Raw genomic sequence first — 21,122 nt, forward strand, 5'->3', positions numbered from 1 at the left:
AGCATCTATGGAAAAGAGTAAACAGTCAACGTCTCAGGCTGAAACCCTGTATCACGACTGGAAAAAAAGAGATATCAAAGTAAGAAGGTGGGCTGTGGGGAAGGATGAAGTACAAGGTGGTAGGTGGTAGGTGAAACTGGTGGGGTGGGGAGGTGTGAAGTAGAGAGCTGGAAAATTGATGAAAGAGATAACATGCTGGAGAAGGAGGAATCTTATAGGAGAGCACAGAAGGTCATGGAACAAAGGGAAGGGGGAGGAGCACCAGATGGAGGGAGATAGGTAGATAAGGAGATAAGATGAGAGAGGGAAATGGGAATGGGGAATGGTGAAGGAAAGAGGGGGAGGGCAATTATCAGAAGTTCAAGAAATCGATGTATTCTCTAGTTTGTGCTCTTTTCCATAGATGCTGCCTGGCCTGCCATGTTCCTCCAGCATTTTGTGTGTACTACTTTGACTTCCAGAATCTGCCGGTTTTCTCTTGTTTGTAGTAACAAGCAGAGACTTCTTCCCAAGATGGAAATGTCTAATACAAGATGTTTTTCAGGAAAATATAGGGGGAGATGTCAGAGTTTGGTGTTTTACACAGACAGTGGTAGGTGCAGAGAATGCAGAGGGGTAGTAGTGAAGGCAGATACATTAGGGACATTTAAGACACCCTTAGATAGACTCATGGATGATCAAAAAATGAAGGACTATGTGGGAGAGAAGGGTTAAATTGATCTTGGAGTAGTGAGGAAGTTGGCACAAGTGAAGGGCCTGGACTCTTCTGTGTTTGATATTCTGTTGTAGAATTGGTAGGGAAATGGATGAGGGAGACCTAGTCTCCATGGACTTTGTAATACAGGTTCCGTTAGAAGATAGAAGATGTAGTACTGGAGGCATCTGAAATGCAGGAATAAGAATTGGCCCCAAAAAGCTAGAGGATACGATTACAGCTCTACTTTTTCATTTGTGTCTGCCTTTAGTGAAAGGCCTCACCAATGGCAAAGGGTGAGCATTGCCTCAAAGCAGAGATTGATTTTTATAATAAAGGAAAGAGATATAAAGATAAGACAGGGAGATGGTGTTTGAAATAGGCAAATACAGAACTTAGAACAGTACAGGGGTTCAGTCAAGAGGTTCAATTTCTCAGACCAAACATCAGAACGGGGAAGAAATGTGATTTAAGTGATTTTGACTGTGGAATGATTGTTGGTGCTAGATGGGGTGGTCTGAGTATCTCTGTTACAGCTGGTCTTCTGGGATTTTTACATACAACAGTCTTTAGAGTTTACAGAGAATGGTGTGAGAAACAAAAAAAAAACATCCAGTGAGTGGCAGTTCTGTGGGCAAAAACACATTTTTAATGAGAGAGGTCAGAGGAGAATGGCCAGACTGGTTCAAGCTGACAGGAAGGTGACAGTAACTCAAATAACTACGTGTTACAACAGCGGTGTGCAGAAGAGAATTTCTGAACATCCAATACGTCAACCCTTGAAGTGGATGCGCTACAGTAGTAGAAGACCACAAACATACACTCAGTGGCCATTTTATTAGTTCCAGGAGGTACCTAATAAGGTGGAAACTGTGTGTATGTACAAACTTTGTGCCCCTTTTTCTTATCAACAGTACACATTACCCATTCACTAGCATCCAAATGTCTAACTGAATCTCACTGACAAGAACCACAGCAAATGATTAATAAGAACTTAATCATCGGAGATTTATCATGTGATAATGAATACTTGATTGGAGGAAAACAGTCCAGTGGGATTCATGGTTCTTTTACCAATTAAAATGTTACACAATTACAATAATCTTATCAGAATATAAATGGTTTCCTTTCTATCCTTTGCAGGTCACAGCTAGATAACATTACAGTGAATAGATTTCAAATTTCATCCAGCATCACAGGTAATTCTCTTCATCCAAGACAGCCCTTCGTGACAGGCCTATCACCAATAAACAAGAGGAAATCTGCAGGTGCTGGGAATCAAAGTATAACACACACAAAATGCTGGAGGAACTCATCAGGTCAGGCGGCATCTATGGAGAAGTGTAAACAGTTGACATTTCGGGCTGATACCCTTCTTCAGGATTGGAAGGGAAGGGAAAGATACCAGAATAAAGGTGAGGGGAGCGGAAATTGATAGGTGAAGCCAGCTGTGTGGGAAAGATAAAGAGCTGAAGAAAAAGGAATCTGATAGGAGAGGAGAGTGGACACATAGATCATTTCATTACAACAATGCAGTGAGGCAATACATGCAAAAGCAATAACAGAATGCAGAACATGGTTTGATATTTACAGAGAAAATGTAGTGCAGATGGACAGCATGGTGAAAGGCCATAACAAGGTTGACTGAGAGGTCAAGTAGACATCTTTTAGAGTCGTAAAGTATTACTGCACAGAAACAGGCCCTTGAGCTCAGCCAAAACGGAATTCTGCCTAAACCATCGACACACATCTAGACCTTAGCCCTCCATATGCCTCCCATCCCTGTATTTATGCAAACTTCTCTTAAATGTTGCAATAGAACCTGCATCCACCACTTCCACTAGCAAGTCGTTCCCACAGTCGCACCATCTTCTGAATGAAGAAGTTCCCCTTTGGGTTATCATACTAGAGCATCATTCAGTAGTTTTACAACAGTCTGGTAAAAGCAGTCCTTGAGCATGATTGTGTGTGGTTTCAGGATTTTGTATCTTCTGCACAATGGGAGGAAGGCAAGTAAGCAGATCTTAGATAGGTGGAGAATTTGATACATAGAATGTTTTACCAAGGTAGTAGTAATTGTTAGCAGAGTCCATGGAGTAGAGGTGGTTTCCATCCTGTGCTCAGCTGTGTCCACAACTCTCTGCAGTTTCTTATAGTTTTGGGTAAGTCAATTGCCAAGGTGTGATACACCCAGACCAACCATCAGAATGGGGAAGAAATGTGCCCTAAATGACAATGACCGTGAAATGATTGTTGGTGCCAGGCAGGGTGGTTTGAATATCTCAGAAGCTTCTGATCACCAGGGATTTTCATGTACAACAGTCTCTAGAGTTTACAGATAATGGTGCAAAGAACAAAAAGCATCCGGTGAGCAGCTGTTCAATGGGCGAAAATTGCTAATGGAAGTGGTCAGAGGAGAATGGCCAGACTGGATCAAGCTGACAATAACTCAAATAACCACATGTTACCACAGTGGTGTGCAGAAGAGCATCTTTGAACGCACAACACATCAGACCTTGAAATGGATGGGCTACTGCAGCAGAAGATCATGGACATAGAGTCAGTGGACACATAATTAGGTAGAGGAGATACCTAATAAAGTGGCCACTCTGTCAAGACAGCTTTTATTTCCTAGCCTGTGAAAAGCAGCATAATTTGGTTTTAAGCCAATACTTCCTTGACTGTAGGATGACCTACAGTAGTTAACAACTTGTGAAATAGGATTGTCACAGTTGCACCCAGTAGGTAACTTGAGTATAGAGTCCTTTCTCAGTCAGGAGCTCTAAGCACAAGGTCTCAACAGTGTCACCTCTTTCAGAAATTCAGCTCAACTGAATTCAGTAGAGCTAGCCCATATTAAGGACCACACCACTGCCCTCCCCTCCCCATCTGAGTCTTGGCTTTATCTCATTGCTGCCAAGGTAGAGAAGCCTGAAGACCCACACCTCAAGGTTCAACAACAGCTTCCCCCCACTGCCATCAGGTTCTTGAACTGATCTGAAGAACTCCCACACTGCGCTGGAATATATTTCCCTCAGTTTGTACCGGAGGACTTGAGATATAAGGGAAGACTGAATACTTTGGACTCTAGAAGTAGAAAACTGAGGAGAGAGTTCAAAGAGGTATACAAAGTTATAAGACCATATGACACAGGAGAAGAATTAGTCCATTTTGCCCATTCAATCATGGCGAATCCATTTTGTCCCCTCCTCAGCCTCATTCCCCGGCCTTCTCCTCGTGGTCAATCAAGAACTTATCAATCTCCACCTTAAATACACCCAATGACCTGGCCTCCACAGCTGCCTGTGATAACAAATTCCACTAATTCACCACCTTCGGGCTAAAGAAATTTCTCTGCATCTCTGTTTTGAAAGGGTGCCCCTCTATCCTGAGGCTGAGCCCCCTTGTCCTAAACTCCCCCACCATAGGAAACATCCTATCCACATCTGCTTTGTCTAGGCCTCTCAAAATTCAAAAGGTTTCAATGAGATCCCCTCACATCCTTCTAAATTCCGGTGAGTACAGGCCCAGAGCCATCAAACATTCCTCATATGATAACCCTTTCATTCCCGGTATCATCCCTGTGAACCACCTCTGAGCCCTCTCCGATACCAGCACATCTTTTCTTAGATAAGAAGCCCAAGACTGTTTGCAATACTGAAGGTGAAGCCTCACCAGTGCCTTATAAAACTTCAGCATCACATCCTTGCTCTTATATTCAAGACCTCTTGAAATAAATGCTAACATTGCCTTTGCCTTCCTCACCACCGACTCAAACTGCAAGTTAGTCTTTCGGGTTTTCTACACAAGGACTTCCCTTGTCAGCCATAGTTGTACTAATTTGCTATTTGAGTATTTCTTTGTTTTTGGAATACATCTATCCTGCACGTTCCTCATTTTCCCCAGAAACTCAACCCATTGCTGCTCTGCTATCATTCATGACAGCATTTTCCTCCAATTTACTTTGGTCAACTCCTCTCTCATATCACTGTAATTTCCTTTTCTCCACTAAAATACTACTGCAGCAGACTTCAGTCTCTCCCTATCAAATTTCAAGTTGAACACAATCATATTGTGATCACTGGTTCCTAAGGGTTCTTTTACCTTAAGCTCCCTAATCCACTCCAGTTCATTACATAACATCCTGTCCAGTATAGCTGATCCCCTAGTAGGCTCAACAACAAACTGCTTTAAAAAGCCATCTCAGAGGCATTCTAAAAATTCACTCTCTTGAGATCCATTACCAACCTGATTTTCCCAATCAACCTGCTTTTTAAAAACTCCCATGATTATCATAACATTGCTTTTTCGACACACCTTTTCTATTTCCCGTTGTAATCTGTAGTCCACATCCCAGCTACTGTTTAGAAGCCTGTATGTAATTGCCGTCTGGTTCCTTTTACCCTTGCATTTTTTTAATCTCAACTCACAAGAATTCAACATCATCTGATCCTATGTCGCATCTTTCTAATGATTTGATGCCACTCTTTACCAGTAGAGCTATGTCATCCCTTCCTATCCCTCTGATACAATGTGTAACCTCGGACATTCAGCTCCCAACTACAGCCATCCTTCAGCCATGATTCAGTGATGGCCACAACGTCATGCCCAACAATCTGTACAAATGCAACAAGATCATCTACCTTATTTTTTATACTCCATGCATTGAGGTACAACACTTTGAGTACTGTATTTGCTACCCTTTTTGATTCGGCATCCCTAATGCACTGATACTCACCTTGCTGCAATTTTGTCCTATCATCTGTGTGCCCTTCTTGACAGTCTGACTACATGCTAACTTTGCTTTTTTACCATCCATCCTATCCAGAAACCTTCCCCGACAGCTTTACCAATCGTGCCCATGAGAATATTGGTCCCCTTTGGGTTCAGGTGCAACCTGTCCCTTTTGTTCTGGTCATACCTTCCCCAGAAGAGATCTCAATGATACAAGAACTTGAAGCCTTGCTCCCGAACCAGCTTCTCAGCCACATCGTACTGTTTCTACCCTCACTGGCACGTGACACAGGTAGCAATCCAGAAATTACTACCCTAGAGTCCTGCTTCTCAGCTTTCTGCTGAGCTCTCTAAATTCTCTCTTCAGGGTCTGTTTGCTTTTCCTTCCTACATCATTGGTACCAATATGTACCAAGACATCTGGCTGTTATGCTGTGGACGTGATCAGAGACATCCCTAACGCACACACTTGGGAGGTAATGTATCATCGGGGTGTGCTGTTCATGTCCACAGAATCTCCTGTCTGTTCCTCTGACTATTGAGTCCCTATCACTACTGCTCCCTTCTGCATGATGGACCCATGCTCACTTCCAAAAGCCTTAAGGCCAACTCAGGAACCATGCAACAGGTCAGATTAATCAAATTAAAAGTCTAAGTAAATTTATTATCAAAGTATGCCCGTGTTTCTATACCCTACCTCGTGATTCATTTTCTTGCAGGCATTTGCAGGAAAATAAAGAAATGCAATAGAATTTATGACAAAATGTACACAAAACAAAGACTGACAAACAAATGTGGAAAGGAAGGCAAACAGTGCAAAGAAAAAATAAATAATGCTGAGAACCTGAGCTGTAGAGTCATTCAAAGTGAGTTTGTAGGTTATGGAGCCATTTTAGAGTTCAGGTGATTGAAGTTATCCACACTGGTTCAAGAGGCTGATGGTTGAAGAGTGATAACTCTTCCTGATCCCGGTGATGTAGGACCTAAGGTTCCTCAGATTAATTTGACACCGGCACTCAGTGTAAACTATCAAACACACTGCTCCTTCTTTTCTCCTTTTCTTAACAATGGGTTGATACGTCATCCTGTTCTGCCATATAATTATTAGCAGTGGCGCACGCAGTCAGCAAAGCAAGGAGTCCTACTGTGACTTATTATACCCTCAGTCTGCTTGTGATCACGGATATAATCGTTCCACTTTGTTGGGAATGACATAAACTATGATTAGAACCTGTTGTCAGCTTGGCATCTGTATATTAATATTGTAATTATTCCATGTTCCTGACCAGCCTGATGTGAAGTTACCTTTTCTTCCTCCTTGCAGGCATTTTGATGAAATCATCCTCGCTCAAGGTGTCAGCTGTAATTCTGTTGGCAACATGTTCCCTCTCCTCTAAACCACTGGATTTTGGGTTCCATTCCAGCTCTGTGGAGCTGCTGAAGCCTGAAGACCCACATTCAATGAACATAGAACATAGAAATTTACAGCACATTACAGGCCCTTCAGCCCACAATGTTGTGCTGTCAAATAACCTACTCACCATTTATTCTGTTCTGGTTATTATTCTATAGATTTATTGAGTATGTCCACACAAGAAAATGAATCTCAGGGCTGTATATAGTGACATATTCTACTTTGATAATAAAATTTATTTTCATTTTGTAACTTCTAGTAATTTTTATGTTTGCACTGTGCTGCTGCCACAAAACAACAATAATTGTGATATATCTCAGTGATGATTCGGATTTTGAACGTCACACGGTGGTTCCAAGTTGATATCCCCAGATTAGCTGATGGTGAAAGTTCCATCTTACGGGCGAGTCTCCAGGTGCCATGGGCTCTTTCCGACACAGTGTCGTAGAGTAATACAGCACATTGGTAGGCCTTTCAGCCCAATGAGTGCATGCCAGCCACAGTGCCCAACCACAGTCGTCAACAGTACAAGAACACATGTCACATTCTAACTGAAGAATAACCTCAGGAGATCCCAAAGCAGCAACAGCCAAGGATGGATATTTGAATTATGGTTGCCGTTGCAATGAAAGGACAGGACGGCTCATAGTGCTTGGCAAATTGCAGTGTTATAGTGACCTGTTGAATGACATAAGGTCGAGGAGAGAAATAGTTTCTATCATCAGACTGGAAACCAGAATGGTTATAGGGAGAGCAGGAAAACTCCTTGAACACTGTGAGAATAGTAAAGCATTCTACTAACTACTAAACTACCATACTACCGAGACTGAAGAAGGGAGAAGCTGTCAACGTGTTTAAAGGGTGAAAGATAGAGAAGTAAATCCCCAGGATGATGGACCTTGTGCACGGAACTGAAACCACCCCGGGTGACCCCTCCTCATTCACCACAGGTGAACGGGGCTGGTCAGCTGTGTCAGCTTTCCTTCACGCAGCGGAAAATGAAAGATTTGTAAGTGTCGACATGGAGATAAACCGAAGGTGCTGTTCGTTTGTGGGAGGACTCAAATCGAAGATGATAAACGTCGGACAACAGCTGAGAAATTCTGAAGGCAATTTAGAAAAATTTGCTTAGCCAGAGACTGGGAAGAATGTGGGAACTGGCAGCATAAGTAATAGATATTTTATTCATAAGAGGGATGTGGATGTCATGAGCAAAGTCAGCACGTATTTCCCGATCTTGTTGGCCTTGGTTTGGTGGTAATGATCTGCCTTCTTCAATCTCTGCACTCCAGTGTTCAGAATGGAGAATGAGAAGTTAGGCCAGGAACTATGAGAATCTGCAATATATATCCAACTAAGTGTAGTGTACACAGACAACATTCAAGCATAACCTAACAGGGCTGAAGTAACAAGTAACATTCCCACCACAGGAATGCCAGGCAGTGACCATCTCAACAAGGGAGAGTCTGAACTGATGCTCTTGACTTGCATAAATAAAGCTCAAAGTAAATTTATTATCCAAGTACTCTTACATCACCCTATACAACCCTGAGTTTCATTTTCCTGCTGGCGTACTCAATGAATCCATAATTGAACAGTAATGAGAATCTAATCAATGGAAGTCGAGAGTTGACATTTTCAGGGCAAGACTGAGATGTTGAGTGTTTCTTCCCCTCCATAGAAGCTGCCTGACCTGCCGAGTTTCTCCAGTCTGTTTTAATCTTGATATTCCGAGGCATGTTCATCACATCATCTTCTTCATCCTTGGACACCATTGACCAGAAAAGTGACAATATCTGAATGTTGCATCTGAAAAATCATGTCAGAGGCTGGTAGTGCCTCCAGAAGACAGCATCTATCAACAAGGGCCCTCACCATTTGGAACATGCTCTCTTCCCATTAGAAAAGTCTAACTCCAGAGGGTCTTCAATTAAAGCTGGGGAGGGGGGGGGGGGGTGGAATTTCAAAGGAGATGTGAAGGACAAGTTTTTTTTACACAGAGAATGCACTGCTTGGGATGGTGGTAGAGGCAGGAACATTAGAGGCCATAAGACATAAGAGCAGAATTAGGCTATTCAGCCCATTGAGTCTGTTCTGCCATTCCATGATAGCTGATTTGTTATCACTATCAACCCTATCCTCATCCTCTTTCCTGTAACCTCTGACACCTTTAATAATCAACAACCTATTAACCTCCGCTTTAAATATACCCAATGACTTGGCCTCCACAGCAGTTTGTTGTCATTTGCACATTAGTTGAATGCTCAGTTGGTCTGGTCTTTCACTGATTCTCTAATGGTTAGTATTCTATTCTGAATTTATTGAGTATGCCCGCCAGAAAATGAAGCACAGGGTTGTTAATTGTGATGTAACTGTACTTTGATAATAATTTACTTAGAACTTTGAACACATTCTCAATATTCCTATAAATCAGCCATTCAGCCCATCGAGTTTGCTCCACCATTCTGTCATGGCAAATTTATGATCCCTCTCAATCCCATTCTCCTGCCTTCTCCTCATAACCTTTGACTCCCTTACTAATCAGGAACCTATCAATCTCTGACTTAAATATACCCAATGACTTAGCCTCCACCATCATCTATGGCAATAAATTCCATAGATTTACCACTCTCTGGCTAAGGAAATTCCTCCTCATCTCTGTCCTAAATGGGCATCCCTCTGTTCTGAGGCTGTGCCCTCTGGTCCTAGACTCCCCCACCAGATGAAACATTCTCCCCACATCCATTCTATCCAGACCTTTCGATATTCAACAGGCTTCAAGGCTTCAATGAGATTCCCCCCCCCCCCCCCCAAACTCCAGCAAGTACAGGCCCAGAGCCATCAAATGCTCTACGTATGTTAACCCTTTCATTCCTGGGATCATTCTTCTCTGGACCCTCTCCAATGCAGCACATCTTTTCTTAGATGAGGGGCCCAAAATTGCTCAGACCATTCAAAGTGCCGTCCAACCAATGCCTTATAAAGCTTCAGCATTGCATCCTTGGCCACTTCAGCCCTATTAGTTTATTCCCTGACTTTTCTCTGTGTTTTCCCTGTCTACTGTACCTCATGAATAGTGCCCAGAGTCAAGTCATTTATTACTTGGGGGAGTTGAGAATGGAATCAAACACTGGCACGATCAGACACAAATGTTCCTGATTCTGACTTTAAGTTGGAAGGATGGTCATTGATGAAGTCGTTGATTTGGCCAAAAGCAACGGAATGAAGGCCGACTGAACGACCTCCAACAAGGGGTAGCATGGTAGCATAGCGATTAGCGGAATACTATTACGCTGCCAGCGACCCAGGTTCAATTCCTGCTGCTGCCTGTAAGATTGATAGATTCTTGATTAGTAAGGGTGTCAATGGTTACAGGAAGAAGCCAGGAAAATGGGGTAGAGAAGGATAATATATCAGACATGGTGGTATGGCAGAGCAGACATGATGGGCTGAATGGCCTAATTCTGCTTCCATGTCTTATGGAAATTGTACATTCTCCCTGTGACCAAGTTGGTTCCCTCTGGGTGCTCTGGTTTCCTCCCACGTTCCAACGATATATAGTTTAATGGCAACATCCTCAAGATGGTTCACAAAGCAAATCCTTTCACTTTGTATTACATCTTCTTTTCATTTCAGAGATGTTTCTGCTACTGTTAGAGCCTGTTATCTACAGTGTGTTTTCGGGTTGGTTGGGCGATCTGGTGTCTCTGAGAGGGTCCCACAAGGCTGCAAGCAAAACTTGTGGCATGGAGACCAGGAAGCCAGGACATGGGGGCAACTCCATCTCACCGATTAAAACGCTAAGTAAGACTGAAGTCGTCAAGGCAAGAGTTCAGCGCTATCTACCATCCTCTTGGCCTCTGCTGCCAGAGGAGCGTGACTGTGTGAGGGGTCCTCTCTCTCTCCCTTGCTCGCTGTTCCCAAGGAAAGGTCTTTGCATTTGAGTGATCTCTCTCTCTTTCTCCCACAATGCTAAAGGCAGACGGTGCTGGAGCAAGGTTTAATTGATGTTTATGGTGCTTTCTAGCTCTTGTCGCTTCCTCCTTGTTACTACTTTTGGGGGATTTTTGAATCAGAGCGGCCTGCAGTTAACGAACACTGAGCTGAACTGAACTGACGTATGCATTTTGGCTCTCAGCTTCACCCCACCCCCTCCGGTCTTCTCCTATCATTTCGCATTTCTCCCTCCCCCTCCTACTTTCAAATCTCTTACTACCTTTCCTTTCGGTTAGTCCTGACGAAGGGTCTCGGCCCGAAACGTCGACAGCGCTTCTCCCTATAGATGCTGCCTGGTCTGTTGCGTTCCACCAGCATTTTGTGTGTGTTGCTTGAATTTCCAGCATCTGCAGATTTCCTCGTGTATGCATTTTGATTTTGTGTTTTATACTCTGTGCTTTTGCTTAATTTTTTTTGTTGCTGTTTGCGGGATATTTTTACACGTGGGGTGGGAAAGGGAATTTGATGTTTAATGTTTTTCTTTGGATGGGCTGGTTCCATGGTTCTTTTTTATTTCGTGACTGTCCGTGGGGAAGGCGAATTTCTGGGTTGAATGCTGCACACATACTTTGATAACACATGTACTTTGACTTTGAATCTCTGACATGGGTGTTATTGGGTGGCATGGCCTTGCTCGACTGGAAGGACCTGTTACTGTGCTGTATCTCCAAAATAAAGATGAACAAAAACAGCACAACCGTCTTGAGGTGAACAATGTCACTGGCTTCCAGCAGACGGTAGAGAAATAAAAGGAGAAAGGAATTAGGGGTAATATTCTCCTAAAGTGAAAATCAAACAGATGACCAAATGGACCTTAAATCCTGCACAACTTTCAGCTCCAGGGTTTTTAAGGAAAAAGACTGGATTTTTTTTTTTTGCTGCCTGCCTTTGGACAAGCCCAAGTTTATCTTGCCAGAACACAAATGGCTAAAGCACACAAGTAGAATATTTCCCTCAGGTCCATTATCTTTCTGACAGATAACACATTGTACGCCTGAAAAAAAGTACAAAAGACGATTGGAACTCGGGAGGGTTGGTGACAAAGGCTGTTCCAGTACAATAATAATTTCCGAGCGAGAGGTTCATTTGTCAAGATAAACTGGGTCTGTCAAGGATCTGCGCTCGCTGATAACTTTTTTTTCCACAACAGGGAAAGTTGAGCACCTGAAATGTAAATCTGTGCTCAGAGCACTGTACTCAGCAACGGGAAAGAAAGACATTACTCCCGTCCTCTCCTTCTCAGGGAGGTACCTTCACTGGACAAACTAAATATACTGGCCAATGTCAGGCTCTTCTCACTTGACAGATCCAATTTCTCTCTCCAGTGTCCTTGACTTAATATGCTGAAGGTCACTGCAGACATCCCAGAGCTGTACGAAACCACACTGCATGACCCTGGAGTTATTATAGCTGTGAAGGAGGCCACTTTGTCCACAGAGATGATGCTAGGAGAATAATCCCAGAAGATACACGAGTTTGAAAGCACATAACACCAGGCTCAAGCACAGCTCCGATCCCATTGTCATCAGACCTTTGAATGGAGCTCCCACATGCTAAAAGATGAAATCCTGATATTCCACTCGATGTTGTCGTGGCCCGTGCATTTACACTGCGCTCACTCTGTAGCTGCATTCCGTTCCTTTTTACTACCTCAATGTAATTATGTACGGCAAAATTATCGTCAGTGATAATAAACCAGATTCTGATTACTCTGGCTTCCTTTCCAGTCCTGATGAAGGGTCTCGGCCCAAAACATCGACTGTTCATTCATTTCCGTAGATGCTGCCTGGCCTGCTCAGTTCCTCCAACTCACTGTGGTTCTGATTCTAATTCGGAATAAAGGGTATGAGAGAGAATTAAGCATAAACGTCTTTAGACAGATTGCACTGGGGAAGAAGCTGTTGTTGGACCTCACACATGCAATATGCTGAAGATTCTCAGCAGGTCAGGCAGTATCTATAGAGGAAAATCAATAGTTGATGATTTGGGCTGAGACCTTTCATCAGGACTCTATATCAGGGCTGTTTATTCATTTCTATACATGTTGTTTGCCCTGCACAAAGTTCCTACAGCATTTTGTGTGTGTCTTGCTGAAGACTTCCAGCATCTGCAGAATCTCTTATGTCTCTGTCCAACCCTGAGGTCTGCATCCTCAAGCTCTTTTACCTCCTGTTCAATAATGCTCTTGTAACGAGGTTGGTAATTGGAAGTCATAATACAAGCAAGTTATTCTTTTGCCGCAGTTTCAAATCATTTGCCATTCTGAGCTCTGTTCCTGATCTGTGAGCATCTGCAAAGCTCAGGGAAGGACATTTGCTTCAGGCTGTGAATCAGGAAACTGGATAAAAGTGATCAACTGCCTTTAGCCCCACATAACAATTTTAAATTATTTTAATAATGTTTCAGAAGATGTTGCAGTGTAAAATAGGTATGCTTGAGTAATTTTAAGTGTTGGGAAAAATAATGCTGCAGGCGATAAACTGTTTGGGTTGTCTCAGGGGTCAAGAGGATGCTGTTTAGGCCTCAGGCCCGTCCAAGGTTACACTCTGCATTACATTTTGTAACAAATCTATGACCAATGTGACCATGCTGTCATGAATGCCATTAGAAGACATTCTTTCTGTACTTTCATCAGGCCATTGACTTCAGGGAGGGGGTGGGGGTGGGGGCTGGTGCGCTGAACACATCCTAACCACATGCCTGAGAGTGCAAGCCACTGCCCAGAGATGTGAACACAGCTCAGCACGTCAAGAAAACCAGGTTCCCCTCTGTGGCCACTGTCTGCACTTCTCATTGCCTTTGTAAAGCAGCCAGCATAATAGAAGGCCCCCACCCACCCCAGATATTCCTTTCTCTCCGTACTCCCAAAAGCCTAAAAGCATGTACCCCCAGGCTCAAGGACAGCTTCCACCCTACTGCAGTAAGTCTAATGAACAGACCTCTTGTATGATCAGACAGACTACTAACATAGAACCTAGGACACTACAGCACTGCACAAGCTCTTCAGCCCACAATGTTATGCCAACCCTTTAACTTACTCGAAGGTCATTCTAACCCTTCACTCCTGCATACCCTCCATTCTTCTCTCATCCATGTGCCCATCTAAGAGTCTCTTAAAAGTCCCAATGTATCTGCCTTTACCACCAGCCCTGGCAGCACGTTCCATGCACCCACCACTCTCTGTATAAAAACGAACCTACCTCTGACACCTCCCCCATACCCTCCTCTGATTAACTCAACATTTTATGCCCCCTCATATTAGCCATTTCCACCCTGGGAAAAAGCCTCTGGCTGTCCACTCTATCAGGTCCTTTTCATCCTCCTTTGCTCCAAAGAGAAAAGCCCTAGCTCGCACAACCTTTCATCATAAGACAGGCTCTCTTGGCATATCCCCTGTGACCTCACAATTAACCTTGCACCTTATTGTCTAGCTGCACTGCACTTTCTCTGTAATGGTAACACCATATTCTGCATACTGTTATTGTCTTTCTCTTCTACTATTTCAGTGTGATGAAACGATCTGTATAGCTGGTTTAAAAACACTGTATCTCCCTACATGTAACAATAGTATACCAGTTCTTCAACTGCATTTTAGAAATTGATTTCTTAAGTTTGCAACAGCCGGGGGAGGTAGTCAGGATTAGCTTCCACTGCCTATTAAATGCTCCCAAAGGTGGTGTCTCAAATAACCTCTGACAACCAAGTCCAGCTCCTGGCCTTCACGTGAGCGTTAGTTACTAAGCCCGGCAGAACCATTTCTACTGACAGCAAAGAGCAAAGGCAAGTTAGTGATGCCCTAAAACCAGTGGGAAAATAGGACTCGTCAGCTGCGGCTGGCAGCTCATCTGGGAGAAGGAAAACTCTGATCTCAAACCTCCACTGACCTTGCGGCTATACCTACAGATGGGAATGGTTCAGGAGTAAATCCTGAAGAAAAATTCGGAGCCAGAGTCCCCTTAGGCAGTCCTACATTGAGTTCGATGCTGACTGGTAATTCTTGCAATGCTGAAGGTGCCAAACTGCATTGATTTCTACTGTTCCTTTGAATTTATCAACTGCGTGGAGAGGGGGACCCTGCTGTATGGACAAAAGCTTGCTCGCCATGCTGTACTGCATACTGGTTTGGGTATCATGTAGACAGCAGGGACGCAACATCCTTGGTTGATGCCAACTAATGGAGGTCCTCACATAGGACTCTCTCTTCAACTATTTGGCTCTGTTACCCTTGGCTGGTTACCCATTTCCACACTCACCGAATTCCTGAGGAAGAAATCTGGGATCAGCTGACACGAAGAGCCTTGGTTGCCAACTCGTGGAAACACTTGAATTTCATTGGCAGAGTGAGAAAAGGAAAGTAGTTTTGGAGTGAGAATTTATGTGTACATATGAAGATAGAGGAGGGGATGCCTCCGGTTGTGGTGTACCAGAAAGGCCAGGCAGAAACAACCCTTAGAAGAAACAGATACAGGTGGGCCAGTCCACTAAAAATATCACGCACGGGGGGAGGGATTCAATCGCTATATAACAACAAAGAAATCCCATCCGATTCAAATCCAGGGAAGCACGCACCTGTTCTGCACCATGCTCATCACCATCCAATCGGGTGGATAGACGTTCTTGCCGATGAGGTCTTTAAACATGATGAAGGTCTCCATTAGGAAGTCCTGCAAAGACACAAACCGGTCAAAATGGAGTACTGGAACTGGGGGGTAATAACTCCACTATGAAATAAGGATGCATAATTTAAGGTGTTGGGAGGAAAGCATAGGATGGATGTCAGAGGTATATCCTTTACACAGTGAGCATGTCACATGCTGGCAAGGGTGGTGGTAGAGGCAGATACATCAGGGACGTTTAGTTAGACCTCCCTCACTGCTTCAATATATTACCTCAGTCACTGCACTGTAAACACTTTAGAACCTTTTTTATAGCCTGTTGCACTGTAAATACATGCTGGTATTATGTGTTTATGTACATTTTATTCCATATCTATACTTCTAACTTTATTTCATATAATTCTTTATTCAGTATAGTTGTTGAATATTGTCCCTTTTGTTGCATGTTGAACCAACAGTGCACAGCAAACTTGTTATCCATCTAAATGTATATGGCAATTAAAGTTGGTCCTTGATTTAATAGACTCTTAGACAGGCACATAGATGCCAGAAAAATGGAGGGCTATGTGGGAGGAAGGGGTTAAATTGAAAGTAGGGTAGGTTAAGGGTCAACACAACTTGTGGACCGAAGGGCCCCTACTGCATTGTAGTGTTCTGTGATATGCATCAGACTTCCTAAGGGAATATTCAAAGTTTAAAGTAAATCTATTATCAAAGTACATATGTGTAACCAGGCTTTTATATGGTCTAACCATGGATAGCATGAACTCAGATGGCCAAAGGGCCTGTTTCTATGCTGTATCTCTCTCACCTCTATGAGTGCCAACAGTGATTATCAAAGTTCCCTCTAGATTTTTTTTAATAATTGTGCAGACCAACCATTGCTCTCAGCAAGAAATTTTTACACAGCTTGAAAACTGCATGGCACTTTAAATGCTTTACTGTAATATGCATACTATGATTATGTAGAATGAAAATTGAAAAATCACATACTTTTGATTTTATTTATTAATTGAAGGGTATAATGACATACAGTACAACAAAGAAAATCTTTCATGTTTTCTAAACTTTCTGTCTTTATTCCAGCTGGGCAGCAACAAAGTCTATGTGCACGGGGGCATTTCAGTTACTGAGCGGCTGTGCACCGCACAGCTTAGAACAGTGGTGATGATAATTAGTACTGCTATTTCAACACAGAATTCACAAACTCACTAATCCCTGTGAATGACCCATTTAGATTTTTACAGGGAACAGAGACTAGTATCTTCATTCCACTTTACCAACTTTACTCTTGGGTGCCAAAACGCTTCTGATTAATTTTAGCATGTGTTGAACTTTTGCATAGAGTTGCTGTCAGGGAAGAATTGAAATTTAATTTAAAGGACAAATCCCTACAGAAGGATACACATGAAGAAAGTGCAGTGCTTTCTGTCTGTATTAACTGTGGGACGGGGAAGATATACAGTAAATATACAGGGCTTCAAGGTCAATTTAGTTAATATGTCATACAGCACAGAAACAGGCCAGTTGCCCAACCACATCCAAGCTGTCTATTGCATCTATCTATATTGAGTCCATTTATCAGCATTATGCCACATACAATGGAATCACTTTCAAGAATTCTTCATCTCATGTTCTCGATATTTATTCAGAATAAGAATCAGAATCAGGTTTACATCATGAAATCTGTTGTCTTTGTGGCAGTAGCACAATGCAATACATAGTAATGAAAAATGTGGATTACAGGAAATAGATATATATATATATATAAACTACTTAAATAAACAAGTAGTGCAAAATAAAAATAAATAAAGTAGTGAGGGAATGTTCATGGGTTCAAAGTCCATTTAGAAATTGGATGGGAGAGTGGAAGAAGCTGTTCCTGAATCGTTGAGTGTGTGCCTTCAAGCTCCTGTACCTCCTCCCTGATGGTAATAATGAGAAGACGCCATGTCCTGGGTGATAGGGGTCCTTAATGATGGATGCCTCCTTTTTAAGGCATCGCTCCTTGAAGGTTTTCTGGATACGACAGAAGCTAGTGCCCATGATGGAGCTAATTTTACAAGTCTTTGCAGCTTCTTTCAATCCTGTGCAGTAGCCAACTCCACCTCGCAGCCTCTTCCCCCACCATACCAGATGGTGATGTAGCCAGTTAGAATGCTCTCCATGGTACATCTGTAGAATTTGTCAGTACCTTTGGTGACATACCAAATCTCCTCACACTCCGAATGAAATATAGCTGCTGAGGTGCCTTCTTTGTAGCTACATTAATATGTTGGACCCAAGATAGATCCTCAACGATATTGATTATTTATTTATTATTGTAATGCACTATAAGGTTTCACTGCTAAGGTAATGACCTCTCTGTAATGTTTCACTGCTAAGGTAATGGTTTTTCGGTAGCACCAATGTTTGGGTTATGACTAGAGATAACGGGGGCTTTGGAACGTATGCTATCCAATGAGTGGGATGTTGTTCTTTCTTGTGGGTCTGGAAGCATGGATTTCACTGTCTTTTACCAGGGAGAGATGAAGAAAGAAGACGTGAATGGAGAGAGTTGGTAGACCACCGGACAGAGTGGAGGTGGAGTGAGGGTCTGCGGGTCAGCTATGCTTGGAGGAGGTCAACAGGGAACAAATGAACAGAACTGTGAGCTTCAGCGTTCGGCATTAGACTGTTTCATGAGAATGGGCACTTTTCTTTTTTTTTTGTTTCTTTACTAACCATATAGTCAAAATTAAGAATTATAAAGCTCAATTGTTTAATTGTTGTGCAGCATTCACCCAAACAAGATTTCTTAACTTTGGCCTGACCAAGAGCTGCCTTCCCCTAGATTAAGCTGCTAGCCAAACCGAGAGTTACAATTGTGGGGGCTCATCTGGGATTGAATTAGTTGGATGCTGTGTGATTACCCTGAGCATTGAACAGTGGGCTAGATAGTTGTACACTGGATGAATTGTTAATTCACCTGTTAAGTACTGTTAAAGTTGCGGTTGCTGGACGGAGGTTTGATGAAATGGCTGGCACAGTGCCTTTTTTAAATGCAGACCAGTGCTGACGTAGTGGTAGCGGAGATTTAAAAGACAAGGGTTTTATCATTTCTGAGGAGTGAGGGGAAGGAGTGGTTGGATTTGGAATATCTAATTTGTCCTTGTCCCCTGGTGAAGTGTGAGAATTCTGAGTTAGTATCTGCCCTTAACTTTCCGGTGAATAAATGGAAAAATGCCCAGATTCAATGTCCCAGCTATGGTAGGCTCTGCCTATTCTCTGGAATAACGTCCAACCCCAAAGGGGAAGAGGAGTATGTGATTTGGGCGGAGCAGACCTCTCAGTTGTTAGATGAGTGGCAGTGCTCTGATAATGTAAAGCTACAGAAATTGGTTGAAAGTTTAAATGGATGGGCCACTGACGTTGTGAGAGCTGTCAGGTTAAAACACCCAGTAGCGACAGCTGTCAATTATCTGCAAGCACTGGACAATGCTTTTGGTCCGACTAGAAGCCCAATGGAGCTCATGGTGGGGTTTCAGAACCTGCATCAGGAGAAGGGGAAGAAAATTTCTACTTATATTTTTCAGCTAGAGAGGCAGCTAAATTGCTTGCAGCGCAGAAGGGTCATTCAGGAGTCTGAGGTGGATCAGTTAAGAATAGACCAGTTAGCCAGGGGCACCCAGTCTCATGACCTGATTGCTTGGGGTCTCCGACAGTCTCATAAAACGCACCCACCCATCCATCTTTTGTTGAGCTGCTCAGAGAGGTACGGGAAGAGGAGACCGAGGCGGAGGCGTGGGAGGCCTCTGTCAGCAGGGTACAGTTCCCTGAGGTGAAGTGACCATGGATAGCCTCCCCGGGAGTGGTAGAGGAGATTATGGCAGAGTTGAGAATGGAGATGTTTCGGCTGTTATCAGCAGGTGTGAACCCTCATTGATGGAGCTGTTAGGGGGCAGATCCCTTAAGGGGATGAACAATGTGGAGCGCTGCTGGCAGCAGGTGTCACGCGAGAAAGAGAGTGAGCCCCCGGGTACCTCAGCAGAGAGAGTTGTTGGGAAAAGCTTGAGGAGACTCAGTGAGGGAATGGCCTGGAGTCTCAGGAGGAACACGTTCCTAGTGTTATGAGTGATGGACAGACCTGATGGAAATGGGGTACAGAGTTAACCATTCCCCAACCCCCCCCCCCGAGAACTTTGAACTATTGCTGTTGCTATGCTGCTAATGAGAGAGAGGGATGAAGCACAGAGGCAGGAACATCTGGTACAGATAAGAGGGAGAGAGAGACTGTTAATTTATTGTATTTTGACTCTTCCTGGATTATTTACCTTTCACTACAAGGACTCTACTTTGCTTGTTAACATTCCTCAGGCGACAGCAGGAGTGGCCTGATTTGATGGACACAGTCATTCAGAGTTGACGGATAGCTGAGACCCCGTGAGTGGGGATAAAAGACAGGTCTGGAGAGACAGCCTTCAGACACACCAGTGGACACTGACTGAGTGTTGTGCACCCACAGGAAGGTGGGGGCTTTGGAGACCGAATCAGGAGATTGGTCAATAAAGCTCACAGTGTTACAGCAGGGCCGGTGGGGACTTGTGTGCATGTCCACTCATGCCAGAGTGACGAGTCCACCACAGAAGAACGGTCTAGCTGAAGACCAGAGGGGTCATAACTGAATGGCTACTACGACCCGACGGAATCAGAAAGCAACAGAAGGTTTGCCTGTTGCAGCTGTTACATCTCGCTCTCTCTCTCTCTCTCTCTCTCTCTCCAATGATTACAACACAACAACCATAACTACCTCAGCATGCATGTATGAACTGAACTGAACTTTATACTTTTCTATGACAATTCATTTACCCCTAGACATCGATAGAGCTTGTTTATTATTGCTTATTATTATTCCTACACTTTTAGGTTTATTACTGCTAACTTGTTTTATATGTATATTTGCATTTTTGATACTGTATTGTGTAGTTTACTAACAAACACCTTTAGTTTTGGTACTACCAGACTCCAATGGATACTTCTATCTTTGCTGGACTGACACCCAGTTACAGGGTATGTAACAAATTGGGGGCTCGTCCGAGATTTGATTACCAAATTGTGGGGGCCAGTGAATCGGGATAGAAGTCCCTTATCAGATCTGGTTGTGTGGATAACCAGATGGGAAACCAGCAGAGATGGAAATTGACAAATTTTTAAAAGAACCAACTACGGGGGCATTAGAGGATGCCAGAAAGTTGGAATTGGTGAGTGTTGCGAGATGATTGAATCTCTCAGCGGTGAAACCGGCAATGAGAAAGTTGGAAATACAGAGAGCAATAGCTGAGTATTATGTATCCCAAGGTGTGTTCCCGTCGGGGCATTGGAACTGTTCCCTGAGAGGAAACCAGCCGAGGGTGAGGTTCAGTTACAGACAGAAAGATTAAGGTTGGCTGAAGAGAAGGAGAAAAGGGAGCATGAGCTCCAGATAAGGGAGATGGCAGCTGAAAGGCAGAGAACAGAAGCTGATAGGCAGAGGGAGTAAAGAGAGAAAGAGAGGCAGCATGAGCTGGAAATGGAGAGGTTAAAGGCATCGCAGGGAAGAGACCGGGCAGCAAACCCAAATGAGGGGTTCAAGATTGGTCAGGAGATCCAGTTGGTACCTCCATTCGAGGAGATGGATGTCGATAAGTAC

The 21,122-nt window shown here is 43.4% G+C and overlaps 1 protein-coding gene across 1 annotated transcript in view; it reads right to left on the reverse strand.

The window, feature by feature from the left end:
• The window catches only part of LOC140726138 (dedicator of cytokinesis protein 2-like), a 1,234,790-nt gene that overhangs the window by 322,704 nt on the left and 890,964 nt on the right, over window positions 1-21,122 (reverse strand). Inside the window, exon 29 of the mRNA XM_073042110.1 lies at window positions 15,408-15,502. Within this exon, the coding sequence (XP_072898211.1) occupies window positions 15,408-15,502 (95 nt within the window). The remainder of the gene's footprint in view (window positions 1-15,407; window positions 15,503-21,122) is intronic.

Source organism: Hemitrygon akajei, chromosome 4 (assembly GCF_048418815.1).
Source record: "Hemitrygon akajei chromosome 4, sHemAka1.3, whole genome shotgun sequence".
Taxonomy (NCBI): Eukaryota; Metazoa; Chordata; class Chondrichthyes; order Myliobatiformes; family Dasyatidae; genus Hemitrygon; species Hemitrygon akajei.